This window comes from Natator depressus, chromosome 1 (genome assembly GCF_965152275.1).
Source record: "Natator depressus isolate rNatDep1 chromosome 1, rNatDep2.hap1, whole genome shotgun sequence".
Classification (NCBI taxonomy): domain Eukaryota; kingdom Metazoa; phylum Chordata; order Testudines; family Cheloniidae; genus Natator; species Natator depressus.
Genome location: NC_134234.1, coordinates 153,222,658 through 153,235,009, shown reverse-complemented (window position 1 = coordinate 153,235,009; position 12,352 = coordinate 153,222,658). Strand labels below are relative to the sequence as shown.

Genomic DNA, 12,352 nt, shown 5'->3' with positions numbered 1-12,352 from the left:
TTTGTTTCCTATCTTTTAACCAGTTACTGATCCATGAGAGGACCTTCCCTCTTATCCCATGATGGCTTCCTTGGCTTAAGAGTCCTTTTTGAGGGACATCACCAAAGGCTTTCTGAAAATCCATGTACACTATATCCACTGGATCACACCTATCCACATGCTTGTTGACACCAAAGAATTCTAATAGATTGGTGAGGCATGATTTCCCTAAAGAAAAGCCATGTTGACTCTTCCTTGACATGTCGTGTTCATCTATGTATCTGATCATTCTGTTCTTTAGTATAGTTTCCATCAATTTGCTTGGTACTGATGTCAGGCTTAGTGGCCTGTAATTGCCAAGAATGCCTCTGGCGCTTTTTTTTTTTTTTTTAATTGGTATCATTTTAGCTATCCTCCATTCATCTGGTGCAGAGACTAATTTAAGTGATAGGTTACACACCACAGTTGTTAGTTCTGAAATTCCACAGTTGACTTCCTTCATAACCCTTGAATGAATACCATCTGCTCCTCGTGATATTACTGTTAAACTTATCAATTTGATCTAAAACCACATCTACTGACACCTCGATGTGGGACAATTCCTCACATCTGTCACCTTTAAAAAAAAAAGGCTGAGGTGTGGGAATCTCCCTCACAATCTCTGTTGCTAAGACTTCATTTAGCTTTTCCATAAGAGCCTTGTCTTCCTTGAGTGCCTTCTTTCACACCTCAAATGTCCGCTGACTATTTGGCAGGCTTTCTGCTTGATGTACTTTTTAAAGCTTTGCTGTTTGTGTGATTTGCTAGCTACTCTTCACATTCTTTTTTGGCCTAACTATAACTTTTTATACTTGATTTGCCAGAGTTTATGCTCCTTTCTATTTTCCTTGGTAGGAGGTGATTCCCAATTTGTGTGTGTTTTTTCCCCTCTAACTGCCTCTTTTATTCTGCTATTCATCTACAGCAATGGTTTTTTGGTCTTATTGGGTTTTTTTTGTTTGTTTGTGTTAATTTAGGATATACATTTAGTTTGAGATTATTATGGTGGGCTTTTTTTTTTTTTTTTTTTAAAGTTTCCAGGCAGCTTGCAAGCATTTCACTCTTGTTCCTTTTCATTTCCACTTATATAGCTTCCTCATTTTCGTATAGTTCCCCTTTTAATATGCTACTGTGATGGGTTTCTTTGTTATTTCCCCCCCTCACCCACGCAAGAATGTTACGTTTAATTACATTGTGGTTATTACTGAGTGGTTCAGCTATATTCACCTCTTCGACCAGATCTCGTGCTCCTCTTAGGACTAGATCAAGAATTGCCTCTCATATTGTGGGTTCCAGGACTAGCTGCTCAAAGAAACCATCATTAATGGTATCTAGAAATTGTATCTCTGCATCCTGTCCTAAGGGACATATTCCCAGTCAATAAGGGGATAACTGAATTCCCCCATTATTATTGCATCTTCTATTTTTGTAGCCTCTAATCTCCACAAGCATTTCATAACCACCATCCCATTCAGGTGGTTGGTAGTATATTCCTACTGCTTTACTCTTATTCAAGCATGAATTTCTATCCATAGAGATTCTGTGGTACTGGTTTGATTCATTTAAGATTTTTACTATATATCAGAACCCCGTTTACCTGACTCTCCATTTTCTGGCTCTGCGTATTAACCGAACAACCAGCACATGGGAGGTCCAGAAGTGGGTGATCTCTCCTGTGGCCGCTAGATGGTGCTGAAGCCTTGCACTTTTCCATTCTCCGGATTATCTGAATTTTTCATTATCCTATCTGGTCCCGATCCCAATTAGATCAGATAAACGGGTTCTGCTATATCCGAGTCTATGCTTTCTCTCTCATATACAGCCATTCCCTCAACAGCACAACCTGCTCTGTCATTCCTATATATTTTATACCCTGGTATTACCATGTCCCATATCATCATGGTATGATGGTGAAGGCTCAGACTAACAGCATTAAAAAAAAAAGTTCATGGAGGATAGGTCAATCAATGGCTACGAGCCAGGATGGGCAGTCAGTCAGAAGCTAGGAATGGGCAGCAGGTGATGGATCACTTGATTACCTGTTCTGTTCATTCTCTCTGAAATATCTGGCTTTGACCACTGTCAGAAGACAGTTTACTGGGCTAGATGGACCTTTGGTCTGATCCAGTGTGGCCATTCTTATGTTCACCATTCCACCAAGTTTCTGTGATGCCTTTTATATCAATAGCCTCATTTAATATTAGGCACTCAAGTTCACCCATTTTAGTATTTAGATTTCTAGCATTTGTATACAAGCACATATAAAATTTGTTAATATATAGTTGACAGCCTTCATGTGATGTAATTAATGAGACTTTTTTTTTTTTTACACTGTCTCTCTCCGGCTTCAACTGCTCCTTGTACTTTATCATCTTCTATCCTGTCCTCTTTACTAGGCTATGGAGTAACCCTTTTAATAAATCCTCCACTAAAGGATGTGTCTCTTTGAACCGTGTGTTCCTCCAAACACATCAGCTTTCCCCGAACTTTTAGTTTAAAAATCCTCTACAAACTTTTTAATGTTATATGCTACCAATCTGGTTCTGTTTTGGTTTAGGTAGAAGCCCATATTTCCTGTATAGGTTGCTCCTTTCCTAAAAGGTTCCCCAGTTCCTCAGAAACTGAAATCCTCCTCTGCCCACTACCATCTCATCCCTGCATTTAGACCCTGCAATTCTGCCTAACTGGCCCTGCACGTGGAACTGGAAGCATTTCAGACAACGCTACCTTGGAGGTCCTAGACTTCAATATCTTTCCAAGCAGCCTAAATTTGGCCTCCAGGACCTGTCTCCCACCTTTCTCTATGTCACCTGTCTCCCACCTTTCTCTATGTCACTGGTGCCTACATGTACCACTACCTAGATGTCTCGAGAGGTCCACAACCTTCATCCCTGGAAGACAATTTACCATACGGTTCTCCTGTTCATCACAAACCCATCTATCTATATTTCTAATAATCAAATCCCCCATTACCGTTACTTGTCTCTTTTTAATAACTCAAGTTCCCTCCCCCAAAGGGATACCCTCAGTGCAAGAGGATGCCATAACGTCATCTGGAAGAAGGGTCCCAACTATGGGATTGTCTCCCTCTGCTCCAGCTTGATGTTCTCCTTCACAGGGACTTTTATCCTCCACAACAGCATAGAAGCTGTCAGACTGGGTATGGGACTGCTCTACTGTGTCCCGGAAAGTCTCATTATGTACGCACGCCCGCTTTGCTCCTCCACTTCAGCCACTCTGATCTCAAGACCCTGTACTCCACCTCTGAGGACCAAGAGTTGCTAGCACTAAATGCACACATATGCCACCTCTCCACAATGGAGGTAATCATACATGCTCCATTCAGTGCAATACACTAGATAGATGTAGCAAGCAGAATGGGGGCTGTTTTTTTTCCCCTCCCAATACACAACAGAAATACTTACTCAACACTTCTGCCTTGTCTGCATTATTATGGACAATTCTACCATTTCCATCTAGTAATGAACCAATTCAGATTCTTAATTTATTTTATGTTAGAAAATGATGTATGATGCATTTCTTGTTTACTAGATGATTCATTTCTTACTCAAGACTTGTGTCAAGCTCTATTTTGATGGCAATTGGAATTCAATTAAAATGCACAGAAACACCATTTTATTATTCATAAATAAAACTCTTAAGTGTGCTGGACACATAAAAGTTTGTCAAATGTGTTTTACATTTCATACTGCTTTATTAAACAAAAAAGTATGATCTATAGTTCATGAATTGAACTTACTGCTTCTGGTCACCATGTTCATCGTTTTAGAAATAGATCTCATCCTCTCACACTTGTTTTTCTTTTCCCATTCCATTAATAAAAAGTAAGCTTTCCACCCTTTTCAACTCCCAATTGCTTTCCTAACTTTACATGAACTAGTCATTGAACTAAACGTGTACAAATGCAGAAAGTATTCTTTCTGCACCTGCAGAAGCAGCTATTTCAGTCAAAAGCTTGTTGAGCACGTCAACAAACTCTGTTTCCAGGTGCTTCGCAAGTGATTTCCACTAATTCAGTGGTTTGCCTTTCCTTTAAAGCTTCAGCTACAAACACGTATCGCTTAATTATTTTTTATTTAATGTAAATGATTTTTGTAGATTATAGTGAATTTACGCCTTAAGACAGGGTGTCATTTTCAAATTTTAAAAGAAAAATTTTAATTTAAGTAAGTTTTTTAAAAATCAACCATTTTTATCCACTGTTATTACTGATTAACAACAAGCAATGCCTTTTCCTGTGACTTAGCTTAAAATTTATTTTTTTCTGTCTTCATTTTTATGTAAGAGTAAAAGTGGATAATTGTCTAACTATTCATCAAAATAGAAATTGTTATTTTAGAATCCAACTAAGCCACCAAAACTCATTTTTTCTGCCTTTGACTTTTTATACTCAACAGTATTCAGTGTATTATCACTTGCAAATTATGAAGACTGTCAATGCTCTTTATCCCATGAAGAACTATGTATAAATGAGTTTGTGTAGCAATCCACCATCCCCCTAGAAATAGCACTGAGCACTTAACAAGACAATAAAAATACAACAAAACAAACAAGATTTTTTTTTTAAAAAAGCCTGAATGGAAAGTTAGTGAAAAAGAGGCCCAACACTAATAATTCTAAAAATACTTTTCGGACAGGAAGAAGTGTTATGATGTTCTCAAAAGTGAAATGACAAAATTATATAAAACTCAGGTTTGAATGCCACACACTAGAGTATACCATAGCGAAAGAATAATCACTTCCTGACTTAGACACAATGGTGAAAAACCTGAACTGCAGTTTACATCTGATTAGACATACCCTGTCAGGAAGTCCCAAACATAATCAAGGCCAGCAATCCATCTTCGTGTTTTATATTCATATATTAAATGAGAAACAGTAGAACCATAATACTCTTATTTGAACTATACAGTACCTACATACATGTAAACTCATTACAGATTCACTTCACCAGTGTACAGCAGATTTTGCACTGGTGCAGTTTGAAGCATACATCTCTCACTAACATTTGGCATATGATCCTTTGACACTCAAGTACAGAAACTTCTAAATATTCTCACAGCAGCAACTGAAAGCTGGTATAGTGAGAACTATAGCAGCTGGGCCAAATAATTCACCATCTATGCAGTCTCCCTCATACAACCAAAGTGTTGCACATAAGTCAAATGCAGAATAAGGTTATGTGTTAAATTACTTCTGATATCACAGTGGTCCAGGATACATACCTTACTGTAACTGAAAGCCTGTACTATTGCACAGGTGTACTTTGTAAAGCTATAATACTGTCACCTAAAATGCACTGGAAACAATCTGAGCTGTAGGACTTCCTATGGTCTTGTTGTACACTTTTTCTCTGAATCAGACATTGTAACCAAAACAAAAAGATATTTTACAAAATACACATTAAGGAAAAGAGGAAAATCCACACAACTGAGAGGAAGATCATTCTCCAGCCCCGTCCCAGGCAGCTTTGCAACTGTTATTGCAACCTGGCACTGCAATAGAGCCTACCTCTTTCTTAAGGGAGGAGGGGATGGTTGGTCTGTACATTCCTACTGTCATAATATACCTAAGTAGTCCCACCCTAAAAAAATTTTAGAATCAGAAAAAAGAAGTGATTCTTAGTTCTGTTCCAAGAATGACTAAAGTAAAAGTAAAGCCCAACCGTAACTATATAGTATGTAGTGACAGCACAATTTAGAATAATGTTGCATTTGGATGAGACCAAGCAGCAGCAAAACTGGCCATTTTGTACCAGCCATACTATTCTTGCAATACCAAAATGAAGGTTACTTACCTGTAACCAGCATTCTGTGAAACAATCTCTGCATGGTCCTACTCTTGGGATGTGCAGACTATGCAGCTAGGACTTCAGTGCCTAACCAAGAGTAGGAATGTGCAGAGGCCACTTGAAGAAAAACTGTAAGATATTAACTCAGTACAAACATAGAACTTTTTAAACAGGTTAGTAAAATAAATGCAACTTGTGTTTACCATAAAAATCTCTTGGATTGTGCAACAAAGTAAATTATTTCTTTTAAACATATTCATTTAACACAGACACTGAGTTAAGTTTAAAATCAAATACTCCAAACAAAAATATACAACTCACTCTGCACTCCAGCACGACAGTCTATTGCATAATCAGTATCTCTTCTGAGGTGAGCTATTAAAACGTGAGCCAGACAAGTGATCCAAATCACAAAATGCTTAGATGTTTAACACAGAAATGATGCCTACAGCATAGACACAGTTAGAATAGATTGCTTGATAATTAACCAATTGTCCCTGCATTTTGATTTATTTAACCTAAAGGTTACAATGAATCTCAAAGACTATGTATAGCAGAATATCAAATCTCTGCTTTTTTTAAAAAAAAAATCATCATCCCTTTTTAATTTCAACTGCTATCAGTTCTTAAGAATGACCTCAGCTCCAAAACCTCTCCTGATTGGACACTTCTCAGGTGGCTGTACAGTAGTGGAGCCTCTGAGAATACTAGTCCAGCTAGAGTAGCCCCCACCAACTGATCCTCCTGCACCCAAAAGAGGGAGTGACCAGTAAATCCATGTAGAACCAATAAAGTCTTTCCTCCTTCAAATTCCTTTTGTACATCTGCATACAGGGAGCCTCTCTAGAGCCAGCACCACATAGTACACAATCCCCTCAGGGCCTTCAAATCCTGCCCTTTCCTCCACATGCAACCAAACATATTTTATCCAACTACAGACAACGCCCCATGCGGGAAGAGACTGAGCGGAATTTGTCGAAGTACACTCTGATTTCATATGCTACTCAAAGACAACAAAAAGTTGATATAAAGCTATCAGTCAAAAATCAATACATAAGAACAGAAGAGCGGCCATACTTCGTCAGACCAAAAGTCCATCTAGCCCAGTATCCTGTCTTCTGACAGTGGCCACTGCCAGGTGCCCCAGAGAGAATGAACAGAACAGGCAATCATCAAGTGATCCATCCCCTCACCCATTCCAAGCTTCTCGCAAACCGAGGCTAGGGACACCCTCCCTGCTCATCCTGACTAATAGCCATTGGTGGACCTTTTCATTTATGACTCAATTCAGCAAAGCATCATTCCTCACAAAAAATCACTGAAGGATCATATGTTTAAGCATATGGGGGCAGAAAGCTGGACAGATCGTTGCTGGGAGAGGTAGATACGCTGGAAGGGAGGGATAGGGTCCAGAGGGACCTAGACAAATTGGAGGATTGGGCCAAAAGAAATCTGATGAGGTTCAACAAGGACAAGTTCAGAGTCCTGCACTTAGAACAGAAGAACCCCATGCACTGCTACAGGTGGGGACCGACTGGCTAAGCGGCAGTTCTGCAGAAAAGGACCGGGGGATTACAGTGGATGAGAAGCTGGATACGAGTCAACAGCGTGCCCTTGTTACCAAGAAGGTTAACGGCATATTGGGCTGCATTAGTAGGAGCACTGCCAGCAGATCGAGGGAAGTGATTATTCCCCTCTATTCGGCACTGGTGAGGCCACATCTGGAGTATTCCATCCAGTTTTGGGGCCCCCACTACAGAAAGGATGTGGACAAATTGGAGAGAGTCCAATGGAAGGCAACAAAACTGATTGGGGGGCTGAGGCACATGACTTATGAGAAGAGTCTGAGGGAACTGGGCTTATTTAGTCTGCAGAGGAGAAGAGTGAGGGGTGGGTTGATAGACTTCAACTACCTGAAGGGGGGTTCCAAAAAGGATGGAGCTCGGCTGTTCTCAGTGGTGGCAGATGACAGGACAAGGAGTAATGGTCTCAAGTTGCAGTGGGGGAGGTCTAGGTTGGATATTAGGAAAATCTATTTCACTAGGAGGATCCTGAAGCACTGGAATGGGTTACCTCGGGAGGTGGTGGAATCTCCATCCTTAGAGGTTTTTAAGGCCCAGCTTGACAAAGCCCTGGCTGGGATGATTTAGTTAGGGTTGGTCCTGCTTTGAGGAGGGGGTTGGACTAGATGACCTCCTGAGGTCTCTTCTAACCCTAATCTTCTATGATTCTATGAACTTTAAGCATGACACAAAGTTAGTCACACGCTCAAGTACTTTTCTGAATAGAGATGGACTTAAGCGTTTTCTGGAATTAGGGGCTTAAATCAGCACTACAAAATTTTTCCATATGAAAATAAAATCATGTACAATATTGTTTTCTACACTCTGTCATATAAAGAATTTTTCACCTTTACAATCTTGTCACCTTTGCTTACTCTTGTTAAAGATACCATTATTAATATGGATACAAGTGTGAATTTTTTAAGAGTCTGCATAAAAAGACACTTCCTTGTTCATGGTCTAAGTGAATTCTAATACAATACTGAAAATATTTCAAATAATAATGTCCCATGGTCACCATGGAAATCGAAAGTACATCAGGAAAAATGCCCTGGGGTTAAGGCCAAAACTTGCACAGAAGTTTTCATGTGATTGCAATTCTCTCAATACTCAAACTTGCTCAAATATCTCACAGGGGTAATTAATGAAAAATTGCAGTAAAGATGGATCAAAACAAAATTCCACAAAAACCATGACTAGTTTTTGGAAGTGTTAGCTAGTTAAACAAAAGGTTTGTTTCCATTTTTAACTTAGACAAATTGTATGTACAGAAGGGGGAACATTTCCATTAATACGAACGTTACATGGCAAAATATACCCACATTAACCCACTTTAGAAATCCAAACATTTAGAAGACAATTAGAAAAAAATAAATATGTACAGACCTTCCAGTAGTCAGATTGTAAACTGTAGTACCTCTGGTAGGCAGATAATGCTGCAATAGAGAAAAAGGTTGTTGTTTTTTAAAAAGAACAAGATTGAAAATAAAGCCTTAAGGGTATAAAAATACGCAATATGGAAATGATAGTGTTACTTTTATTAAGTTATTTAACAATAAACTATGCACTGTTATGGATAGAGTATTTCCTGAAGATTACAGTTTTGCTGTAGAAAGTGTCTCAACCAAAAAGTGAATGTTATCATGATTTACATAAAATTCAATCTAGTAACATTTTAAAGTAAGTTTATGAAAGAAATTTATTGGCTGAAATTTTGGTTTGACAAAGCTGCTATTGATTAAAAAATTTAAATTACTCAGCATGCTCTCTGGTGTCTTGCACAATTTTTGCAAGGGAAAAAGAGCAGACTGATCTACAGAAAGATTACAGAAGAAGCACCCTCTCCCTTTCCATGATCAGATAAAGGGTGGTGACAGTGGGAGCAAAGCTTCAATTTTATCCAACACCTACCAAGCCCAAGACCATTATGAAAGACAGAGCTCTTAAAATGGGTCTAGAGACAGTACCCTGGTATGAATCACTGAATTACCATAATTTGGAGAGAGAGTTCTCAACAAATCATTGTTCCTGCAACTTACTGCTCTCCCCTCAAAAAAATTCTGGTTAATAGGTTTAGTCTTTTGGCAAGTAAATGTCTGTTGTGTTTTAAAAAAAAACAAAAAAAAAACACAACACAAAGTCAAGCCCCACCTTTGCTAATTAATGTACTCACTGAGAGACAGGCATAAATACAGGGCTTATATTCTTATGAAAACAGGTGCCATGCAAAAACACAAGTAGCGTTTTAAATAACGATCCATTAATACCTTTAAAAGTCAATATTTTCAACTCCGAAAAGTATCCGTTTCATAAGAAATTTAATTAAGTTTAATAGTAGCATCCAATGTGCTAAGAACTTTCCAAAGACTCAAAAGGAACTGTCCCTGCTTTGAGGAGCTCACAATCCAAGGAAAGACAGGAAAGTAGACCATTATGGGGAATGGGAAAAGCAATAGGCTTTCTATATGCAAAATTAACGCACTGAAGCACCATAGAGTGGGTCTCTAAATTATAGCATACTTGGTAAGCGCATGCCCTACATACCCAGTTACATAACAGACCAAGAGCCATTCAAGACTTTCAGAAATATCGCAGATACTTAAGAGCAAGAGTACAAATATATATTTACAAAAAACAGTGTATTTCTAGATCAAGCTCCTCACCATGCGATTGGATCTAATCTGGGACTTTTGGGGAATACTATCATATTACATGAAAAGTAATAATGTAAAAGATGCAACACAAATCTACAACTATATTCAAAGTTAAGGCAAATATTTCATCTTTTACACCTGACATCCATGAGTCCAAAATCATCAACTTAAGTTACAGATATAAAAGCAAGCTTCACTGATTTGCTATATTTTGATGATCAGTCAGCCTTATTCTTAAATTTGTTATTATTTTGAGAAGCCATAAGGATTTGGGGTTTGGGTTTTTTTGTTTGTTTGTTTTTTGTTGGTTAGTTAGTTTTAATCAAACTGCAGTTACTCTCTAAAGGGACCACATCAACATTTTTTGCTGCATGCAACACAAGATACTGTAGATTTACATTCCTTCTATTTACACCTATCTACCTCACAAGTCACTTTTACTCCTCAGACTGACCACCATTAATAATGCATAGCAGTTATATGTATAGCTTATCTGAATAAGACTATTCTGAAAAGAACTCTAAACACTTAATCAAACTGACTATTTCATGACAATTAATTCAAACACAGTTTTTAAAAAATATTAAGTCTCTTCACACACACACACAAAATAAACTATTGTATAAGTCTAAAATCAGCTGTGATATTAATCATAGGCTGTGATATTTTACAGTATCACTAACAAACTGAGTCTTTCCCAATTTACACACCTCAGATATTCATATTGAATTTAATCTACAAAGACAAGTAATTTTTGAACACATGGAGGACCTTCCTCTGCCAATCATCTATAAAACAAGAGATTTTCTTTCTTGTAATGTTTCAGATTCTCATAGCAAAGAGTCCACCTAAAACTGAAGGAAGTTACAAGATTACTGTTTTTAAACAATACAAGTAATTTTAAAAACAGTATATTATTTAAGATTTAACAAACTGTAGTAATTAAGAGAACATGTGTTTTTATATAGAAGTGCATTTCATTGCACTATAATAATCACCAAGAAAAACATGTTAAACAGTCGAAAGTTTTTATATACATTTTTAAAGAAATTTAAGCGTAAGTTCATATCAGTAATACTTCAATAGGAAATTTTTTAAAGTCTTGTTAAAACCTCAAAACTGAAAAAACTAAGTTTTACCATTCATACTCTTTTAAAATTCCTCAGCTTTAAAAACAAATTTCACCAGTCATTTTCACTTAGATGAGAATCATTCACTTTCTGGTTTTCATATATTAAAATAATGTGACTTCTGTTTTCACAACTCCTAAATAATGTTTAAATTAAAAAAAAAGTTAATTTGAAAGAATTTTCATAAAAAGATTGGGAGGGGGCCTAAGTTTCTTTTACTATAACAAAGACCATTTTCAATAGAGCTGTTTAAAAGATAAAGGGAACACTTCTAAATTAATAAATACTACTCAAAGGATACAAGTGATATGCATCTCAGATTAAGAAAATTAGTTAATGAATTTACCGAGCTGACAACTGTTGCTGAAAAGTCCTAAATGAATATGGAAACCCTGCGGGCTGCAAAAATAAACAGGCTTACCTACTGCCTTACAGTGAGCCCAAACGAATTCCATAATATGATTAAAGGATTGAGGAAAAAAAGTATGATTCCCATCTGAGTTTATTATAAACAGTATTATAGGAAGAATTTTTTTTTAAACCAATTTAGTGTATGAAGGGAACACACTGCTATTATAATAGAGGAAGTTGAAAGCACCTCTTTTCAAAGTCTGCAGAGTAGAGCCTGGCAATTACAGGCCAGTAAGCCTAACTTCAGTATCAGGCAACTATACTGATTGGAACGATAGCAATAAAACAGAATTACCAGCCACAGATAACCACATGTTGGAAGAGTCAACACAGCTTCTGTAAAAGGAAACCATGCCTTACCAATCTATTGGAATTCTTTGAGAGTACCAATATACATGTGGAGACGGATGATCCAGTGGATATAGTATACTTGGACTTTCAGAACGCCTTTGACAAGGTCCTTCACCAAAGGCTCTTAAACAAAGTAAGCACTCATGGGATAAGAGGGATGGTCCTCTCCTATCTTTTAACCAATTACTAATCTATGAAACAAAGAATAGGAATAAATGGTCACATTTCACAATGGAGAGAGGTAAACAGTGGCATCCACCAAGGATCTGTAGTGGGACCTGTGCTGTTTAACATTCATAAATAATCAGGAAAAAGGGGTAAACAGCAAGGTGGCTAAATCTGCAGATGAGACAAAATTACTCAAGATTATTAAGTCCAAAGCCGAAGGTGAAGACTTACAAACGGATCTCATAA

The 12,352-nt window shown here is 37.5% G+C and overlaps 1 protein-coding gene across 4 annotated transcripts in view; it reads right to left on the bottom strand.

Annotated features, from left to right (window-relative positions):
• The window catches only part of KDM6A (lysine demethylase 6A), a 267,920-nt gene that overhangs the window by 195,129 nt on the left and 60,439 nt on the right, over positions 1–12,352 (bottom strand). For all 4 annotated transcript variants that reach the window (XM_074969231.1, XM_074969233.1, XM_074969232.1 and 1 more), the window contains exon 4: positions 8,779–8,828. In XM_074969231.1, coding sequence (XP_074825332.1) covers positions 8,779–8,828 — 50 coding nt within the window. The remainder of the gene's footprint in view (positions 1–8,778; positions 8,829–12,352) is intronic.